This window comes from Petromyzon marinus, chromosome 21, assembly GCF_048934315.1.
Source record: "Petromyzon marinus isolate PM22_M1 ecotype Great Lakes invasive population chromosome 21, UKy_Petmar_22M1.pri1.0, whole genome shotgun sequence".
Classification (NCBI taxonomy): domain Eukaryota; kingdom Metazoa; phylum Chordata; class Hyperoartia; order Petromyzontiformes; family Petromyzontidae; genus Petromyzon; species Petromyzon marinus.
The window spans coordinates 10951829-10972498 of record NC_133687.1 but is presented as its reverse complement, the minus strand read 5'-3'; the positions used below and the strand labels follow the sequence as shown (position 1 = coordinate 10972498).

Genomic DNA, 20670 nt, shown 5'->3' with positions numbered 1-20670 from the left:
TATAACTGCATATTTAGTATGAATCTGAGTGATTTGTGTGCTTGTGGAATCTATTGAATAGATTAGAGGGAATCGATTTATTGCTGGTTGCTATGGTAGCCATCAGTCAGTAGGGACCCTTGTAGGACCCCTTCATGGGTGCCTGTCAAAACTAAATTCCGCGATGCCATCTTTGTACCTTAATATTTATTTATAAGATATTAATAGCGGGGGGGTGTCAATAAGTAAAATATTTCTACGTTTGCAATTACCATCATTTCGGTGTACTAATTTAAGCCAAAAAACGTTTTGTCCGGTCTTGAGTTCACCCGCAGGCGCGGTCCGCGGGCAGCTATTAAAAAAAAGAGGCGGGAAAATTTATATCCGCTCGTCGAGACGAGGTGCGGATGGCGCTGAGGTGGAACAAAAATTTTACTCTCTGACGAGGTTATCAACACAAACATTATCGTGGTGAGAATTAAGCATTAGTTGGCAGTCCCGACACTTTTGAATACGTCGCTTTGATTATATGTATGTTTAAAAATGAAATGTTTTACCTCACGGATGTTGTGGGGAAACGGCGATATATATGCAATGTGTATAATGTGGTTCTGGGAACTGTTGAGTTTTTAATGTTATAAAACTCCCAACAGTATTCGCGGCATTCATATATGATGCTGGTAAATACGAGTATACCGTGCTGTACTACTGTAATATAACTTACGTTGTAAATACAGTTATATTTACAAGCTGCGTTGTGATTACCGTGTAGTATTATACGGTCTAACAGTGGTCGAGTGAGTTAAGAATTGAATAACAAAAGTAAATGTAAGAAAATGTTAATTATTAGTGGAGAATTACGTAATGTTACATTTCTGTGAATGATCAGATATTGCGAATTATGAGTTAGCCTCAATGACTGTAGCTGACAATTTAAATTGGTGCGTATCATATATATCATAGTGCTGTTATAATGCGTTACGCCTACGGCCAAAGCAAAAGCTAAGCAGGCTTTTTTGGAGCCTGGGTATTACTTGGATGGTTAGCACCATCCACAACAGGTGCTACAGGCAGCGGCTTCTGAACTACTTTGTCTGAAGCAGAGGGTAGGTGTAGCCAAATCCATTATACTGTACTTCTATGCGCCCCACGCCCATGGCTCCTCGCCTTTTCCGACCCACACCGATGAGCTTGTGGGTGAAGTATGGTCAAAATAACCCCCCACAACTTGCATGGTGCGGAGAGGCCCTCATCCAGCAGTGGATTGACACGGGGGCTTGTACATGTCACATAGATATTATACATGACGCCATTTGCAGATGCCATATATTATAACCTCTCGTAGAACTCCGTAGATTCATAAATCAAAACCTTGACGGTGGAAGGGACGGAGGGTTGTGAATCGCTCCATCCCATCCCTCCCATCCCTCCCTGCCCATCTGTTCCCCTGACGGGACCCACAGATGGAGGAGCCGGAGCAGAGGTTCTTCCACCTCCTCAACCCCCTGCGGGACCTGACACGCAACTGGGAGGTGGACGTGGCGGCGCACCTGGAGGAGTACCTCGAGGAGGTGCGGGCGACATGGGTTGCCGTCTTCGCCGTTGTCAACCTCGTCACAGTCCGCGCTCTGGACATAGTTGCTGCTGCGAAGAGGGCGATTGTAACCGTTGACGTCGTCGTCGTCGTATTGATTATTTTCGTCGTTATTGACATCATCGGGCCTGTTTCTCAAGATCATGGTTTATCATCATCTCGGCGGTCATCTTTGTCGCCTTCGTAATCGTGATTGTCATCCCGTTGGTTATCCTCGTCACCTTGATTTTCAACATAGCACAAAATAATCGCACGAATGATATTTTTGTGGTATGTATTATCTAGTGTTTTTTTTTATCAAACTAGGACCCATAATTATTGGTTCTTTCGGTAAAGTCACGTGGAAGGGAAATAATAAAAATAAAAGAACCAAGAATATGAATCACTGCAGTCACGAAAGCTTTAAATCGAAATTTAGGACCCATAACTTAAAGAGAGCGTCCCTCCCTATAAGCATCTGGCAGTTAAGCATTGGTTTAAAGCTTTCGTGACTGCAAGGATTCATCTTCTTTGGGTCTTTCGGTAAAGTCACGTAGAATGAGAATAAAATAATAAATTGATAAAATAACACAATAAAATTCTCACGACGTTTCGGCCACAACACAAGCGGCCTTCATCAGGTGAAGGGACGAGACTGTCTGGAGGACAGCGCTGGACCGCTCCAGCTTTTACAAAAAATATCGGTGTGACTGCCATGCGACAAACATTTCTCTAGCAGGGGGTGTGATAAAAGTACAGCAGCTTTGTTGTAAATGAGCACTCATCCTGTGGGAAGACTGGCTCTTACCACGGGAACGTGTAATTTCCACCACCGGCTCGGGGATGTCAGCAAATATTCGTGCTGGCCGAAATTTCTTTCGGACATACGCGTTTGCTTTTTGACACGCTGCTGTGAATAGTCGGAGTGGTTGAATGAAGAGTGATGATGTGTTGTGTGTGTGTGTGTGATTCGTGCTGCTCTCTGACTTCAGCTGGACAATATCGTCATCTCGTTCGATGGCGGAAAGACGACAATGAACTTCGCCGAGGCAGCACTGCTTATCCAGGGCTCAGCGTGCATCTACAGCAAGAAGGTACGTGACACCGTGTGCGACAAACACGCACACACCCTGTGTATGGCACTTTTGTGTGTGCGATACCACGGTATTGTGTGGAAACGCTGTGTGTGGTATGTTGTGTGTGACAATGCGTGTTTGAAATGTGTGTAACACGTACTCTGTAATTAATTTGCAACACTCTATAAGCGAATGCTGTATCTGGCTCTCTGGGAGCATGGCACCTTGTGTCGTGTCCTTAACTCAAACGTTACACCCTTCGTTTCACTCTATGTTTGTAATTAGTAATTATCTCAACTCCAGCCGCAACTATATTTACCCAAGTAGGTGCTCATATAGCAACCTTAATAGATGTTCCAATTAGCCTTTGTTACCGAAGCCCATAAACCTTGGTGTGTATGTGTGTACAGGTGGAGTATTTGTACTCCCTGGTTTACCAGACGCTGGATATGATTTCAGACAAAAAGTAAGTACAAATTGAGCAGCATTTTGTTTGTGAAACGCATGCACCCCACGCACTGATGTATTTATTTCACGTACACATCTGCGGTACACTGCATTGTATTTTTGAAATTACATTTTAAATGCATTTGCAGCTCATCCAATTTTCAGCTAACTGAACTGGGTCCTGCCCTATTAGTCCGGCTCGCCTGGATTTTGCTTCATATAGGGCATCAGGCCCGGTATAGTCATGTGTCCTGCCATTCTGTCGCAGACGAAGCCAGAAGGTAACCGACGTTGGGCAGGAGGGCGTGGACAGCGACACCTCTTTCGCTTACAAGCATAACGAGGAGGAAGTAGGTGCCTTGCTTTTTTATTGTCTAAGCCCTCCCCAGTTTCATTCAGTGGCCAATCCCAAAGTGTTGGGGTAGCCAGGTGTCTCGTGTGGATAATACTACTGCAGAGTACTCGGCCAGCAACACTGAGAATCTTGGTTTGAATCTGTGTTCCAAACACCTGCGGTTAAACCAGTCGCACAACTGAAGTGCAGAGTGCAACGTTTTGGATGCAGGGTTTGTGGATCATGACCAGACGTAAGATTTGTAAGTCATATGTCATCATCAACAGTCATAATCATTGCATCCCAATTGAAGGCCTGCCCAATCCATGGCCATGTTCCATAGTTTTGCGATACAACACTCCATCTAGCACCTACACTTGAGTTGATTTCATCACTCCGTTTCTGCATTGGAAATTCTGTCCGGCGTGTTCCTTCCTTTGGCTGCTGTTACGTCGTTATTTTTGACCACTGGCGATCATCCCTTCTAATGCCACATACTGCACAAGCCTACTTATTTTTCTTAGTAGTTATTATGTCCCTAACTTGCTTATGTTCTCTAACTCATGTATGCGTTCCTCTTTCTGTCTCAAAGTAATTCCCAGCGTGCACATCAGCGTGTATTACCTGCTATGATATGTGTATCAGAAACATGGCTTTGACAAAGGAAATGGAACAAAGGCAGAAAAGTGTGCAAAGACGCATCTTCCTATGGGGGAAACTAAACTATAACGCATGTGTAGTTTTCTGATGTGGAAGTCTGGTGTTTTACCGAGTGACTTCAGCCTTGACTGGGTTTGTTTTTTTCCAGTTCTTGAGCCTGGATGATATTCAGTCGTCGTCAAACATCAACTTGCATAATAACCCGCAGAACATGCTGGTAGGGAACGCACGTCACCATTTTATCTTATTTACATGGCCCACTGCATCTTTATGATGACACACCTGTGTTCTGCATGGCGTCGCCCAACCCAACGCCGTCCCGACTCAAACTTGCTTCGCCCTCCGAGATCTGATGAGATCGGGGTAATTGCGGGCGAGTTGGTGACGGGGAGAATTTGTTTCTTGCCTCTTCTTCAAAAGTGTTGCGCGTGTTCTCCTGCAGCACACAAGCATCATGCCCCTCATACCCATGTGCCTGATCCCAACGGATGAGGTCGAGCGACAGGGAACCCCTCTCTACAGGTACCTGCGTCGTGCAGGCGTTGTTGAGCATTGCCTCTTTGAATATTTCACCATGCTCTACTGGGCTCCTGAAGATACATTTTCTAGTATGTGGCAAAAGGTTCAGAGAAGAAAGGCTCTACACTTAGCCCAACCAGGAGGGCCACACTTGGATTACAAGCGAGCGAATCGCGTTTGTAAGACTGATAGCTTAACAACAGCAATTAAAATATATAGCGTATACCGTATTCTCCAGATTATAAGATTGTCTGGAAAGTAAGATGCATCTAACATTTTTACTCTCTGTCAAGAAAGTTATATTAATTTGGTCACCCAGACACACAGCTACCACCAGATTATAATATTTTTAGTTTTTTAAACGGGAAAAAAGTGCATCTTGTACCCCATGTGGTGGGCTGTCAGTGTAGCTGTACCTGTTTATATGCTCCCTATATTTTAACTCACATTACTTTTACTCGTTTGCGAGTCATTTTGAGATACGGTTCCATTTAGTTCGATGCTGTACAATTTGAATTGCACACACTTGCTCGTGTTTGTGTGCCCACGATCCCACGTGCCCACACGCGCCCACACGCTTGTGCTTGCGTTCCGGATGTCTCTGCCACCACCGCGTGCCAACGCCTCGCCCCATTTGATTGCGTCTCTGCATGCAGCCAGAAGGGGGAGCTGCTGGCCAGCCGCAAGGACTTCCGCATGAACACGAGCACGCCGCACCACACGGGAGTCTTCATGCTGGAGCTGAGCGGCCTCTCTTCTGTGGACGGCACCACGATCGCCAACACGGCCCTCAACGCGCTCCACTGTCAGGATGCCATAGGTGCGGCAAGCAGGCAGTGGCGAGGATAAGCAGTCTCCTGTACGCCTGCCCGAGTGCGGTTTACCTGGCAGGACTGCGTGTTGAGTGTTGCTTCTCTGAAGTGTTCATCATACGCAACTGTGGGCTTTTCCAGAGCGTCTTTCAGAATTAAATTAAGCTCCCCGTGTGTTTATGCAGTGACGTGGCCCAGCGGTAGCGCGTTCGGCTCATGCTGTAGAGGTTCGTGGTTCGAATCCGGCAGGCCGCCCTTGGTTATTACTGCAGGTGTATTAACTATTAACTAAAAAAAATATACACCATCTACAGCACACTGACATTCGAATACCAGTAGGTCATTGTATGCTGGTGTTATGGTCCAAATTTTCCAAAATTAGAAAAATTACCTGCAAACTACTCCATTTGGATTGCACAGAAGCATTATTGCCCCTTTCTGTGAAACTATTGAAGGCTATATGTTTGTGAAACATGGCGCTGTTAATACAGGTCTTTTTTTGGGTTAGATCGCATAAATATAAATGTGTCGTTAAACCCACCACCACCCAACACGACCAATTAGTAAGGTTTGTCACGTAAACAAAACATGCCAATTCAGTATTAGTACAGCACACCGGTGTGTTGGAGAGCAAATCCACAATATTGAAAATCTATGGCGCTGTTGTGAAAGCCTTGACCTATAATAATGGTGCAAATGCTAAATATACTGAATTATTATTCATGGGTTGGCCACAGTTCTGTAAGATGGTGCATAATGAGTTTTGTAAAGTAGCACTCATTTGGTTTTTTGAGGTTGTGTGTTCGTTAAGACATTGAAAGGTACATTTTTACCAAGTGGTAGAATAACGTACTGACTGGTGGATTGATTGGTGTTCCGTTCAAAGCTACAGATCCCTATAAAAATGAAATGCACAAACCCCAAGTGATTAAAAATCCATTTGACGTTGCACTGCACCTGTGAAAGGATTTTTAATTGTTTTGGTGTCTTTGTTGTAGATGAAGAATTCTCGGCTTTGCAAAAAGCCATCGGCAGCAACGCGGGAAACGGAGGTGGTGACAATGGCAACAACGTGGGTTTCCTGCCTCTGGCTGATGCAGATGGACATGGTAAGTGTAATAGCCACCCAAACTCCGTAATTTAAAAACAATTGAGGGGAAATTACACTTAAAACAGACGTAAAATACGAGTACCCAAGAAGATAACCTCCGTGATGTTGTGAGGAGGCCTTCATCCAGCAGTGGATAAACGATGTGTGCGCATGCACATCCCATGCTCTCTCTGTTTAGACGACATGGATGACTTGCCACCGCTTGAAGAGCTTGATCCAAGAGATGACCCTGCGGCCGCTGAGGAGGTGATAGACAGACAACAGGTATGTGCTTTCACTATATGTGCGCACCCTTTACCAGTGTGTGTGTGCCATGAATGCGGGTGCTCTAAAAATAACAGTGACCGATTTCGTAAACAGTACTGATTATTATTGTGAAGACCACATTTAGCTCATTTACAGCTCTTAATCTTATTTTTATTGCATATCTTGTACGAATGTGCATTACTTATTTATATGAAAAAAGGTAGAAATACACAGTGAAACCACCAAAAATCCTAAGTGAATTCTGGAACACATAAATCCAATGCTACGGTAGTGGCCGTGCAATATGGTACTAGACTGGGACTGCCTGGCACATGACACATCCGCACCGCGTGGAGACGCAATTAATAGCAAGCTAGCATTGCTTTGCATGCCGTTCAATTGTTGAGCTTTGAGAGTGCTGCACTGGTGATCTTTGTGTTTTGTTATCTAGGTCAGGCCTGAAAACAAGGGTTACATGCTGAGAGAGAGACCGATCAGAGAATTCGGAGAGAAAGCACCCCCAACAAAACCACAGGTAACTCATCACTTGTGGTTCTGCAAAGAGCCTGGCTCTTCCCATGAGAATGTGGAATTTCTGCCACTGGCTAAAGGCCACCAACGACGATAGGTCCTGTCCCGTTTACTTGCTTGAAGAGGGAGAAACATGTTTTAATGATGAGTACACTTGGTATTTGTGTCATTTCTTATAGCACAAGGCTCGCACGAAGGCCTCTATGCAGACGGGTATAATCTGCCAAAAGAGGCAATGTTACTCTTTGGTTTTACCCAATTAATCGTGACTTAAAGCTTTCGTGACTGCAGGAACTAATATCATTGGGTATTTCGGTAAAGTCGCGTAGATAGTTTCAAAGAAAATAAAATAAAACAGAAAACTACGACGTTTCGATCGCAACGCAAGCAGTCGTCTTCAGGAAAAGGGGGGTTAGCTTCCAAGGGAAACTGTTTATAAGGGTTTGAAATGGGCGTAGCCCAAATGTCAACAGCCAATGATAATGTAAGTGTTCGGCAGCGAGCCCGGCGGTGGTTCGTTTTCCACTAATCAAAAGGGCTTCCAGGTGAAAATTAGCATGTTAAAGAGAGATTAGCATGTTGATGGAGATCGCAGAGCCGCAACCAAGGGGTCGGCGCTTGAAGTGACTGTGAAAGCGCAAGTTTGAAATGGGCGTAAAGCACAACTAACATCGGAAGGTGGTAGGATGGGAACATCATAGCCAATTATGACTTAAACTGGTTTATAACGTCCTTCCAATTATTACTCAGTTTGTACCCATCTTCTTGGTTGAAATTGTGTCTGTGTCTATATATATGGATAGCTTCATGAACGAATATTTGTTGATAGCCAGTGGGCTTGCAAAGTACCTTCGTCTTAGAGAAATTAATTTCGTGTGAGCCCACCGCATTAAAACAATGATCAGCCACGGCCGAGTGTTCAGATCTGCCTTATGTTCACGAACACGGTCAGAGACATGTCGCTTAGTTTCCCCAATGTAACTACTGCCGCAGACACAGCTTAGTTTGTAGACGCTGGGGTATTGCATGTCAGGGATCACATCCTTCACAGATGGGATCAGATTACGAATTTTACGTACTGTGTTAAATCGAACCTGGCTGCTGACATTTGGGCTATGCCCATTTCAAACCCTTATAAACAGTTTCCCTTGGAAGCTAATCCCCCTTTTCCTGAAGACGACCGCTTGCGTTGCGATCGAAACGTTGTAGTTTTCTGTTTTTTTTTATTATCTTTGAACCTATTTACGTGACTTTACCAAAAGACGCAAGAATATGATTTACCCAATTAGTTCATTTATTTTCGAAATTAGGACTGTGACATCAGCACGTGTCCTACTCTTTCCCCAAATTACTTCACGGGATATTTAACATCCGCTGTGAAGCAGACGGTACATATATATGGTTCATACACCTCCAGTAATTAACCAGGGTGGCCATGGGCTCGAACCATGAACCTCTGCAACAAGTAGCGAACGATCGATTGGTCAGCAATTTCACTGCCAAATTCAGTCCATAAAACCAAATGATGGTAATGATATATCAATCAATGTGCGTGCATTGTGTTAGGCAGTTGACCCTTGGGGGAACATGGATATATTTGCTGAGGGGCCACCAGAGAAGCCCTTTGTAAAAGGTGAGGCGTGCACATTGAAACCAGAACCACGGTGATTGTAAGGAGGTGACGATGGTGGGGATGATTATGGAGGTGGTTGTGATTATGATGGTGAGGATAATAATGATGATGATGATATGCTGCTGATAATGGCGATGAAGTTGAAAATGATTATGAAACTAAATTTGGAGCTGTTGCTCAATAATGTTGCTGCTAACGATTTTGATGCTTCTGATAGGGATGTTGATAATTTTGGTTCTGCTGCTTTGATAATGATTCTGTTGCTGCTGCTGCAATGATGATGACAATCACTTTCAGGGCGAACCTTCTCACTTCCACCTGGATTGGACCCGAAAGCCACCAAGCAGAAGAGGAAGCGGGCAGTAGAACTCATGCGCTTCAATGACTGGTTCACAAAGGCATGTAAGTGATGTAATCGCCATTCACTATCTTTCATAGGTGGGTAACATATATGGCAATGGTTCTTCATCATCACAGTTACAAGCTAAACGTATAATTGTTACAGTCCTAATATTTTTTTTGTTTCACGTTTTATCTTGTCAGACAAAGCTATGGCTGCTCCTCTGTGGAAAAAGACCTCACTTCTGAGTTTCTCTGGTAATATACTGTTCGCTCATTCAACATTTTTGGTTTGATCACTGATCTTTTCTTGATCTCGTGGTCATCTCGGTTAAATCAAGAGTTGAAGAAACTTCTATTCCAAAACTACTTGAGTCAGCAGACTTAACGTTACGTCACGTCAGAGTTAACATCACGTCAGAGTTAACATCACGTCATGTCAGAGTTAACATCATGTCACATCAGAGTGATCACATCAGGGAATGCCCCAGATCTTGGCCGCAGGATCAAAATGCAGGAAAAATTAAATTGTATGATTTCTCATGTATGTGGACGGCGTTTTTTTCTTCCAATTTGTTGCTTACAAAACAAACTCCAGAATAAAAAGTCAAACAATACAAATTATAAGATAAACACAAGAAAAAAGTTGATTCTTTGAATCGTATCGCGACCCAAAATTGTGCCATTTCTTAGAATCGCTGGTTGTGGGGTGGTGAATTTTTAAATGCTTATCAAATGCCGAAGTACATCCGTTAGTGAATGGTGGTGACTTTCAACTAGCAGTGGGTAGATCATGGCGAATGATGATGATGACATATGTACGATAGGAGCACTATCATTTCTATAATGCTTCTCCAACCCGCACCGACAAATGAAGTGAGGTATGGTCACATAATCCCCATGACCCATATGGCATGGAGTGGCTCTCATCCAGCAGTGAATTGATAAAAGGCCTGTCCAGGTGCATGTTACATACCATTATTCGGTGCATGATCCACCCACAGAACTGGAAGAATTGTATTGGACGAACATGCGGAAGGCAATGGCCACACAGCTTAAGATTCAAAAGAAACTGGTGAGTGACGCCGCGACAGTCTTCTCAAAAGCCTCCGCGCTTTTATGCGTGATGCCTCAACCTCTGTGATCTACGCATGCACGAGCGCATGTGTCCTTATGCTTGTGTCCACGTGTGGTTCACACACTTTGCTGCTATCCCAGGAGCCTGAGTTCAACACCCGGTCATGGTGCTCATCAACAAAAGTAGTGGTTGGCTTTTCTTAGGTTGTCAAGTCGAAGTCAAAGTGGCTGTGGGTTAGTGTTGAGGCTTTGTGGGTTAGTTTTGAGGCTGTGGGTCATTGTCCAGGCTGTGGTTTAGTCTTGTCTTGACATTGATACTGTGGGTCATTGTTGAAGTTGTGGGTTCGTTTTGGGGCTATGGGTTCATATTGAGGCCATGGGTTCTTGTTCAGGCTGTGGGTTCATATAGAAGCTGTAGGTTAGCATTGAGGCTGTATGTACAGTTCACATCTGCGATTCGATGCATGTTTTATTGTAAGCATAATACATTTTCATCGATGAATCCATTGGATTCAAGTCGAGTATTTTTTGTATTAATCTGTGACACCTTTCTGCCGTAGATCTGCCATGCAAGGCACTATTACATCAAACACACTAAAATCCAACAAAATGATTTATAAAGTATAAAATACAATTTAAAAGCACAAACATAAATCTTAAATTAATTCCCCACCACCATCCTCGCCACGACCATCATCACACAAAATATGGTTGTAAGTTAATTGTTGTAGGCAGGCGTTAAAAGGTATGTTTTTACTTGTAATTTTAATGCAGTGGTGGTGTCGCTTGAGTGTATTTATTCAGGTAGGTTATTCCATAGGTATTATGAATGGATTGGCTTGACTCCACCATGGGAATGAGACATTTACACTCCTGGCTCAGCCTCATGCTTAGCTGAAGAAGGAGAGAATTTAAGTTTTGATCACTGCTACTGTATTTCTGCAGATTATAAGACAGACTTTTTTTCATGCACTTTAAAGCAAAAGTTCAGGATGCGCCTTACTTTCTGGAGCTACTTATAATCCCAAAAATGCGGTAATTGGTTAACAATCGTGGCAGAGTGCTGTCCATCGAACGCCGCCGTATATTCACCTCCCTTGTGTTGTCGGTTGAATCCGGTAGCTCCTGGCCGGGAAGCCCCACGCCCAGGACATCACTCGTGCGGACAGCGATGATGATGGCGATGATATTGGTGGCGGCGGAGATGGTGGCAACCAGGGACAGGGTGCCAGGGGAGAATCAATCCCTGGCGTCCGAGAGATCGGGCGAGATCCTGATTTTCAAGATCTACCATACGGCCTTGGTACCAGCATGCACTCAGCCCAACACACACCCGGCCCAACACACCCGGCATGGGATAATAGTAATGGTAACAATAATACAATTTGTTTATCCAATTATAATGATACATTATTATTACATTTGTTTACCCTGAAAAGACTCAATGAGTCTCAAGACCTTTTCAGGAGGCTCCTGCAATTCTTTGCAGTAGGGCCGCACCTGATTAGCACGAATGGCTACGTACGATGCGAAAAAAGTATGACAGTTATTATGTGTTTCCCAATTAAGAATTTTGCAAGCGCTTTTTAAAATTTGCCAAACGTAAACATTGACGCCGGCTTACATAGCTGAGACTTAGTCACATAATGTTACAGCATCTTTAATTTCCACCATAAATCAAACGGCGCTTATTTTTATGGTTGATACACCTGTTGTGGGTTCCACAGAGGTGCACACTCGAACTTGGTGGCAACACGTTTATTCTTAATACAACGGGTTAACTATATAACCACTTGATGGGATAACGATATAGGGTGGTAACCACCACGCGTAACTACATAACCACTCGATGGGATAATGACTTAGGGTGGTGACCACCACGGTTAGCTACGTAACCATTCAACGGGATAAGTATATACTCGGACCGGGTCAGCTAAACAACCTGCCTGGACCCCGATGCCGTGCATGAAGCCCGAAAACCGAAGACATAGCCGGCGGATTCCATTCCCAGAGACGAACAGCCAAGATCGCTCTCGGGACTTGGCCTTTATGGGCTGCGGCGTGGCCAGGCTCCGCCCTTATCCACGCCCCTTTTCAGATCCTTCCCCGAGACTCTGGGCCCACATCACCTGTCCCTCTCACCTCCTCTTTGGCCCTCGTTACAACCTCATCCGGTCATGTGCCTTCTCGGGTTCACCCAGACTACCATGTCCTCACCCGACCTCTCTCTCACTGTCACCCGAACTATGCCCCCTAGGGGCCCTTCCGTTCCGTACTCATCCCGGTGCTAGAGATAAACTCCACACCTACAGTACCGCTCTTCTCTCGGCACTGGCGCTACACCACAGAGACACAATACACCCCACTACACACCCGCACCCATTAACGAGGGAGGCCGTGATCTCTATCTGCAACACGCGACCAACGCGATTCCGCTGGACCGTATCCCCCGTATGAATATTGCACGCATCGCCTGCTGTGACATGGATCAAAACATGAATGTTGGTGATAAAGATGAAGAAGAAATAGAAACAACAGTGGTGCAAAAACGCATGGAGGAGATGCGCGTGTGGAATTACACTGACAGACAAAAAATAGAAACGCCTGGATTGGAAAACAACACAAATGGTTGGAGGTATCATTTTGACTGTTTAGAAAGTTTGCTTGGGCTGGGCATGTCACTAGAAAGGATGATCTCCGGTGGTCACGGCAAACATTGGAGTGGCAGCCAAAGGAGTGAATGCCACCGAGAGGACGCCTACTGCTGCAGAGATGCAGCGATAACATCAAGTCGTGCGCATTCGCTGGATGGATTACTGCATTGTATGACTGAGGGGGCGAGAACGTGGGGAAGATATCGTCCGTCAGTGGATTGATCATGGCTGATGATTGTATCCAGAAAAGCCTCACTGATTCAAGAATTCTCTATTCAGGAGGGTTCTCACATTGGGAGTATTAGCCAATTCTATGAATGAATCTTTAACCTGTATATGAAGGATAAAAGTTTTGTACAGATGAATTCAAGAATACATTACTGTGCTGAAATCTCCTGGTCACCTTGCAGCCCAAAATGTATTTGAACTTGATGGTGATGCATCGTTACTTCTCTCTTAGAAACCCAGCGATTGACTCGTGCTAAGATAATGGTGACGATGATGAACTGCACGTTATAAAATTTTCCTTTCACAGATGATTACGGTGACGCGGATGACTTGAACACCACACCCCATGATGTCATAGGCGACGTCGTGCCCCTGCAAATTGGTAATTCGCTCACATGAGCGGGTACAATAAATAGATGATATTTGACTACACTTGAGTGCAACGTCACATCCTGTGGTCTACTTAAAGGACGGGTCCACAACCCACAATCTCGTGAATAATCGTGATCGATTCCAAGAATCGCATCTCAATTCTTGGCTAGGGATTGTGAGATTTGGCCAGAACTAATGCACATATACAATACTGTGCATCGGTTAACGAGAATGTAGTGGTTAGCGCACTGCGCTACAAACCTGGTTGACCCAACTTCAGCGTCCGGCCATGGCTAACATCACAAGAGCACAACACATGCACACTGCACATTTTATTCCAATGAATATGTATACACACAAGGTTTGTTTTTATTACATCGGTTTTCATTAGATTTGCAGCTAGTTGCACTTTTCAGTTAACTGGACCAAGACACGCCACCTTATTAGTTTGGATAGCCGAGGTTTTATGATATACAAATTTGGAGCACAGCACACAAACAGTTGTCTTTTGGATAGTGACCTGTACCATAGAAATGTGGAATTTCCACCGCCTGGCACCGGGTCTCCAGTGTACGTTTGCTGCCACAAGCTCCTTTGACACTTTGCCCTTTCACGTTTATTGCCAAATCAGTCCACTTGCAATCTGTGTTGTCACATTGCCAAAAGGCATTTTTTTTAAAGTAAAGTAAAAATAATGCACGAGTGGTTGATTGAGTTATGTGCTGGGACCGCCTTTATCAGTATTATGATATCCTTGTGAAGTAAGCAGGGATATAGATTAATAGTGATATTTACTTGGTGCTAATTTTTTTTTTATTCGGCCAGGTGGTAGAGTGGTCATTGCATTGACTAAAAATTGGAAGGTTGCGAGTTCAAAGCTTGTGTTTGTTTGAATCAGAACTTCCTCCATGGTCAATAAACTGAGTTCCACTTTTAGGTGGCTGGGTGCCTCAGAAGCCAGTGTGTGGTGAGCTGACACCGCTAAAATTCTCAGGTTTGAACCCAGGCCACCGCTGTCCATCAAAATGATATCTCAAGTTTAATGAGTTGGTGGCATAAGCCGGGTCACCAATAGCTACAAAAAACCCATCAAATTAAATTTGGATGCAATCCAGATTTGAGCATTCAAATATAGTTTTGACCGTTATGTGATGAACATTACTCTTAGCTAGCATGGTGGGCAGTTTCTGTTTGGATCGGAGTTAACTTGAAGGGATCTCAGAAGTAGCTCAGTGATATCCGCTTCTGTGTGCCATTCTCTGACACAAATAGTTGCACTGCGCAGCAATAGTTCTGAAATGATTATTAATCTCGTCACATTAAACTGAAAGCTCGATAGAGATAAAATTGCAGGAACATGTCTCTGGCATAACAATGTGGAATTTCCAATGCTGGCTCGGCTGTAAAGAGTGCCGGACCTGTGCTTATAGCTTTTGTTACCATTGTTTACCTGGGTTTGAATCTAGATTTCAGTTACTCCATGATTGTACGAGATTCTTAAGTATAGCAATTGACGTATGTGAAGTGATTTTTATGCAACATGGTATTAATATGTTCTCCTAGTGTGTATAAAGAGGCCTATTGAGGTCATTTTAGAAGTGGTTCTTTGAAGCCATCTCCCAGTGCTGTTCTCTGCCACAGGATGGTGCGATGCTTGATGTGAGAGTTTCAAATGGATTATTTTTTTCGCCACGTGACAGCATATAGCCGAACGCATAATTGCAAGTGTCTGTGTGTATTCATGTATGTTTAATTTCTGTGTTATATTTCATAGGAAATGAAGAACAGCTGAAGTTTGAGGAGCTAGTGATACGTAATGTGGTAAGGACAGCACCGGTGTTAAAACCCAAGACATTGATGGTTAAACAAAAACAAATATTCAGTAAGTGGCTATGTTGAGATTGCTTTTTCCCATTTAGCAATTTCCCAATAACTGCAACAAGCGGTAGAACATGCTATCGCTCGGCCACATCACCACCCTATATACATTTATATTTGTACTGTATCCATGCGTGTGTGTGTTTAGGAAATATACATGGCTGCCTCGGCAGGCTATGCGCAGGACACAGCTTTGTCACGGAGAATCCGAGATTGGGATGAGATGATAATGCCCACGCTACAGCTGCAGGTGAGGACGATCATAAAGCCGGGTCCACACCTTAATAATAATTAGTTGCGTAACTTGGTTGCATGCAACTAAAATGGTTATTCACGGCTTGTTGCTGAGAGAAGTTGCACAACTGTTTGCTTAAGAGTCAGGCTTGCCTGAACCAGTGCTGGTGAACTGCCAGATGTTTATAGGCAAGGGGCCCCTCTTAGATATGGGTCCTAGTTCAAAGCAAGATAGATTCTACTTTCAAGTGCTCTGCTCGGACATTTTTCTTGAAAATACGGGGGGGTGGGGGAGGGGGAAGTCTCATGTTCTCATCCGCAGAATACGGTTGTAGTTCAGTGACATCTTCCAGAACCTCATTCTGTCACATGGGGTGATATTACACTGATGTCTGTGTTGCAAGAGTTACCTCGTAACAACACGATGCTGGGAGGACAATTGGGTGGAAAAGAAGAACTGTATTTGAAGATAATGAATTGAAGATATTTGTGAGAGGGACACAACTAGAAAATACGTCGGGCAGTTACTGAAGGCAAGCCGGCATCAATATCATAAAATTAATGGATGGACGAGAGCGGGTTAGGAGCAGGTTTGGAAAGCTGAACTTGATACTGAAAACTAACATACCATTTTACCTAAAATAGGACCTATGCTTTGACATACGCATCGGATACGTGAACATTTACGAAGAAAATTATACAAAAGCGGAAGAGCGTGTAAAGAAGCATGGAGAAGTGCATTGCTTAGAATTACATTTAGAGACAAACAGGAACACGTTATAAGAAAAGGTATGCAAGTTAAAGGCATATTGACCGAAGAAAATTAAATGGGGCTTGGGCAGGAAGTAATGGCTGGTGGTCAAGACGAACGATGGAGTAGCAGTCAAAGGTGGGAACACGCCTAAGAGAACGTATGGGAGCGATAGAACCAGCTCGTGTGCAGGTACTATATAAACTGTTGCATCGTCAGACCGTAAGAGGTAGTTATAGGATTGTAAGGCCATCATCCAGCCATCAGTGGATACATCATGGGCAATAACAATGATGATATGTTTTCCTTCCGCCGGTGTTGGGCATAGGAGGATCGCGGGTCGTGCGACATCGGCTCGTACTGCGACCGCGTGATCGGCAGGTTTGAGCGCAACAGCCAATCCATGCGCTTCGCAGACATCGTGAAAGACCACGAGCCCTTCGAGGCGTGCCGCTACATGCTCGCCTGCTTACAGCTGGTGAGAGTGGGTGGGTTTGTGTGTATCTGTGTGCACTGGAGAGCGGTAGCGTAACGGGTAGCGTGGAGCGCTACTCACCTGGCCACTCGAGGTCAATTCCCGCTCACAGCCGACACCGTTGACGATTATCTGAACCGGTTCCGGGCCTCCCCTAGGTAGACTCAGCCTCAAATGGGTACCTAGTGCGGTGTGTAAAAACATCGCCACTCAGGAGACAAAAGCGGTCAGGCGTGGTGCTGGCCACCCACCCCCTCGTGTACCATGCCGACCTTCATAGGTGCTCGCTAACAGCACTTGCCTCAACAGTCTGTTAAGTCTATATGGGATATCTTTGTGTTGTCACTCTGTAGCGTGTCGCGGTTAGCGAACACCAGTGACGATGAACTGAACAGGTCCTGGGCCTCCCCTAGGTCGACTCGTCATTAAATGAATACCTGGTGCGGTGTGTAATTGCCACGAGGGAGACAAAGGTGGCTGGGCGTGGTGCTGGCCAAGCACCCCCTCGTGTGCCGTGCTGCCCAGCCTTCATAGGTGTGCCGTGCCACAATAGTCTATACGGGCGATCTTTGTCTTTTTGTGTGCACACGCACACACACGAGCGTGCGATTGCGTTGAGTGGGGCTCCTGAAACCAATGCGCGCTCCCCCGCCCCAGGCGAATGATGGCAACGTGGCGGTGGGCACCACCGGAGTGCTGCACGAGGCCCTCGACACCATGGAGCTGACGCTGCTGTCGCGAGAGCTGGTGCGGGAGCGGATCGAGACATACCAGGCTCCCTCGCTCGCTCGCAGTGCCAGATAAAATTAGTGGCGGCATCAACGACGACGGCGACTTTTGCGCAAATCGTCATACTTGCACCCGTCTCTCTCGTCGGCTTCAGGGAAGTGTCTTAGGACTTGGTTACAGACCAGATTTGAATCTCCAACTCGGTTTGGTTGTAACTGTTTCAGGAGACTGGGATTGAGGATCATATTGAAGCTCAATTCTATGAAACAATATTTTGTCATCTTAATTTTGAGGATACATTCTAAGAAACTGGGAATTACGGTCAGAGCCTTGGTCTATGTGTTCCTGACTTAAACTGATGTCATGTATTGCCTTGCTTTTATAGGAATGTGTCCTACAACACTGAAAAGTGTTCAGAAGACGAGGTGTCCACTTTAACAATAAATGTGGATTTGAACGATGGGTATTGTCGAGTTTTTAGTCACTAGATGTACCGTAAATATACTTTAAGTTCACAATAATCCTTAGTTAATGCTTCTGTTGCAAAACAACAAATATGTAGCAGTTTGCCTCGTATAAATAGTGTGTACTATATTTTTTATACTTGTTTTAGTTGTAGTGCCTGTGTCTATAAGCATGGCATTCAACATGCAAAAACTAAACTTGCTTATAACTTAGTCAAGTTTATGAACAACTGCAATGCGGCAACTACCAGGAAATAATCCACAAGTCAATATGTAATTAATTAACCCACAGTAGTTAAACTCCACCGAATAAGAGTCCACGTGACTGCTGCAGCCTGCATTGTCTGTAATGCTGTTGGGTTGTCAAAACATAAACTCATTAAATGTCCGATAACACCTTAATATCTCGTGAACGACAGAGCTTGGATGGGGTGGTGGGGGGGGGGGATATGGTACCCGCTCACCGCCTTACTTCCTTTCCCACTTGTCTGGTTCCGCGGGTCTTCGAGCCGTTCTCTCTTCACGAGCGAGCGAATACTGTGCACACGTTGCAAGTAGAAAATATTAGTGGCGACCGCTCCAGTCCAGCCTCAAGTGTGTTGGTTCTCAGTGTTCACTTGCTGCCATCTCCTTCATCCTCTCTGCCCTCCTGTATCTCAATCCCACTCCTCTCGTAAATGAACATAAATAATATTCTTGGTTCTTTCGGTAAAGTCACGTAGAAGGGAAACAAAATATAAAACAATATTTTGTATTTTATTGTTTTCCCTTCTACGTGACTACCGAAAGAACCAAGAATATGAATCCCTGCAGTCACGAAAGCTTTAAATCAGAACATAAATAAGTTAAATAAAACAGTCATCCGTACACAGATTATGCACAGCTTTACAAAAAGCGTTTGTCCTTGAGAATGAATTAACAATAGCGACACTTGCTCAGGTTTGTGTCTCCAATTGTGAGAAACCCTTTGATGAATTTGGTAATAAGCCCCTAATAATTTTTTGGTAAAGTTTGGTTCAAACTAAATAATGTTTATGGTAGTTATATTGACATGGACGGTGACATGACCCAGCAGTCGTGCGTTCACCTGTTGTTGCAGAGGTTCATGGTTCGAATCTGACAGGCCACCCTGGTAATTATTGCAGATGTATTAATAAAATGCTTTCCATCTCTTTTAGAAGTGTGCTATGCCATTGTGTACTCGCGTCATGGTCCATATTGGAAGATAATCTATTGGGATTACACTTAGCAATCATCGGCTTAACATGACATAGATAGAAAGAACCAAAGAGTATGACATAGATAACATTTGTAATAAAGTCTGAAAATGAAAGATGAAGAAAAAAATGCACAGTTACGGAACGCATAAAGACGGTTTCTCAAACAACCAGGCCTTATGCGACTCATCCCGGTACACCTTTCCAAGTTTTACCAAGATCAAGTTAAATTTCGAATTAAAGCTTTCGTGACTGCAGGGATTCATATTCTTGGTTCTTTCGGTAAAGTCACGTAGAAGAAAGAATCAAGAATACAAGATCAAGTTGTTGTGGCCAAAGCCGTTGATGATGTCTGCCCCCCCCCCCCCCCCCAACGCTTTATATCCTCTGCAAGATCATGCAACTGGTGCACGGTCGACACGCGACTTCCAAAATCTATTTTTAACAGTCTCCCACCAACTTCCTGGATTTGGACCCAGGATCTCGGCAGTGCCAGCTCGGTGCTCTGACCCCCCTCAGCCACCCTGCCGTCTCTGAGCCGTTGTATTAAGATGTTGTCAAACGTAAACGTTGCCTGTAAATCGAAACCGTGTTTTTAATTTGTAAATGTACTATAGGTATCATCTTCCCTACCAATACGACTGTATACATTTTTCACGGCGCGTTAAATGTGCCAGACGGTGCCTCAGGCACCCATTGTCCTCATTCGCGTCATTCTCTGTACAATCGAATTCCCCTTAATAACGTTGAGGCTCCTTTAATAGATTATGTTCGCAGCCTGTTTAAATTCATTACGGTACTCACACCTTTTATTCACAATAGTTTCTTTCAGTTGCCCTTTATTGCTAAACACACGAGCCGCGCATTCGGCAGTCGCCGAACACAAACGCATTATGCGTTGCCGTGGAGTATTTTGCTTTCTGTGTCGAACCGGGTCCCATTTTTTTGCGTGGAGTGCTCTTGCCAATATCCGGCGATACGGCAGCATTTGTTTTAAAAGCCTCACAAAAGAAGAATAAATTAGTTTTGATATACAGCAACACATTTTCTGCTGGGGTCTAAACCGGTCCATTTTGTTTTCTAAAACCTTTATAGTATTGCCGCTTCGTGATATTGGTCTGATAAGCCATTGTGTTGATGGACGAAACTGTATGTGTGGAGACGGTAGAATCGCCGACTTGCCAACGCTATGCTTTTTTTTTAATCTAGATTCATTATTTCGGCAAATGAGAAAAGGCAGACGCACGTTCGCACACAGACACAGACCCCCAGGGAAAGTGATTCGCTATGCCCTCTAGGTTCCCCCCCCCCTCTCTTTATAAACAAGCGCA

The 20670-nt window shown here is 44.4% G+C and overlaps 1 protein-coding gene across 1 annotated transcript; it reads left to right on the top strand.

Annotated features, from left to right (window-relative positions):
* The first annotated feature begins 299 nt into the window (after positions 1-299).
* On the top strand, positions 300-19295 carry NCAPH2 (non-SMC condensin II complex subunit H2). Its single transcript, XM_032957943.2, has 21 exons — positions 300-450; positions 1443-1550; positions 2545-2646; positions 3039-3094; positions 3344-3425; positions 4218-4286; positions 4512-4591; positions 5245-5408; positions 6399-6509; positions 6690-6775; positions 7209-7292; positions 8855-8921; positions 9219-9323; positions 9465-9518; positions 10265-10335; positions 11460-11640; positions 13527-13601; positions 15366-15412; positions 15618-15719; positions 16783-16932; positions 17587-19295. The coding sequence occupies exons 2-21, from the start codon at positions 1443-1445 to the stop codon at positions 17731-17733; spliced, it is 1941 nt and encodes a 646-aa protein (XP_032813834.2). The 5' UTR covers positions 300-450; the 3' UTR covers positions 17734-19295.
* The last annotated feature ends 1375 nt before the right edge of the window (positions 19296-20670 follow it).

Coding starts and splice junctions, on each gene's coding strand:
- NCAPH2 (XM_032957943.2), top strand. CDS start 1,443: ATGGAGGAGCCGGAGCAGAGGTTCTTCCACCTCCTCAACCCCCTGCGG. Junction 7,293..8,854: donor CACCCCCAACAAAACCACAG/GTAACTCATCAC, acceptor GCATTGTGTTAG/GCAGTTGACCCTTGGGGGAA. Junction 11,641..13,526: donor AGATCTACCATACGGCCTTG/GTACCAGCATGC, acceptor TTCCTTTCACAG/ATGATTACGGTGACGCGGAT.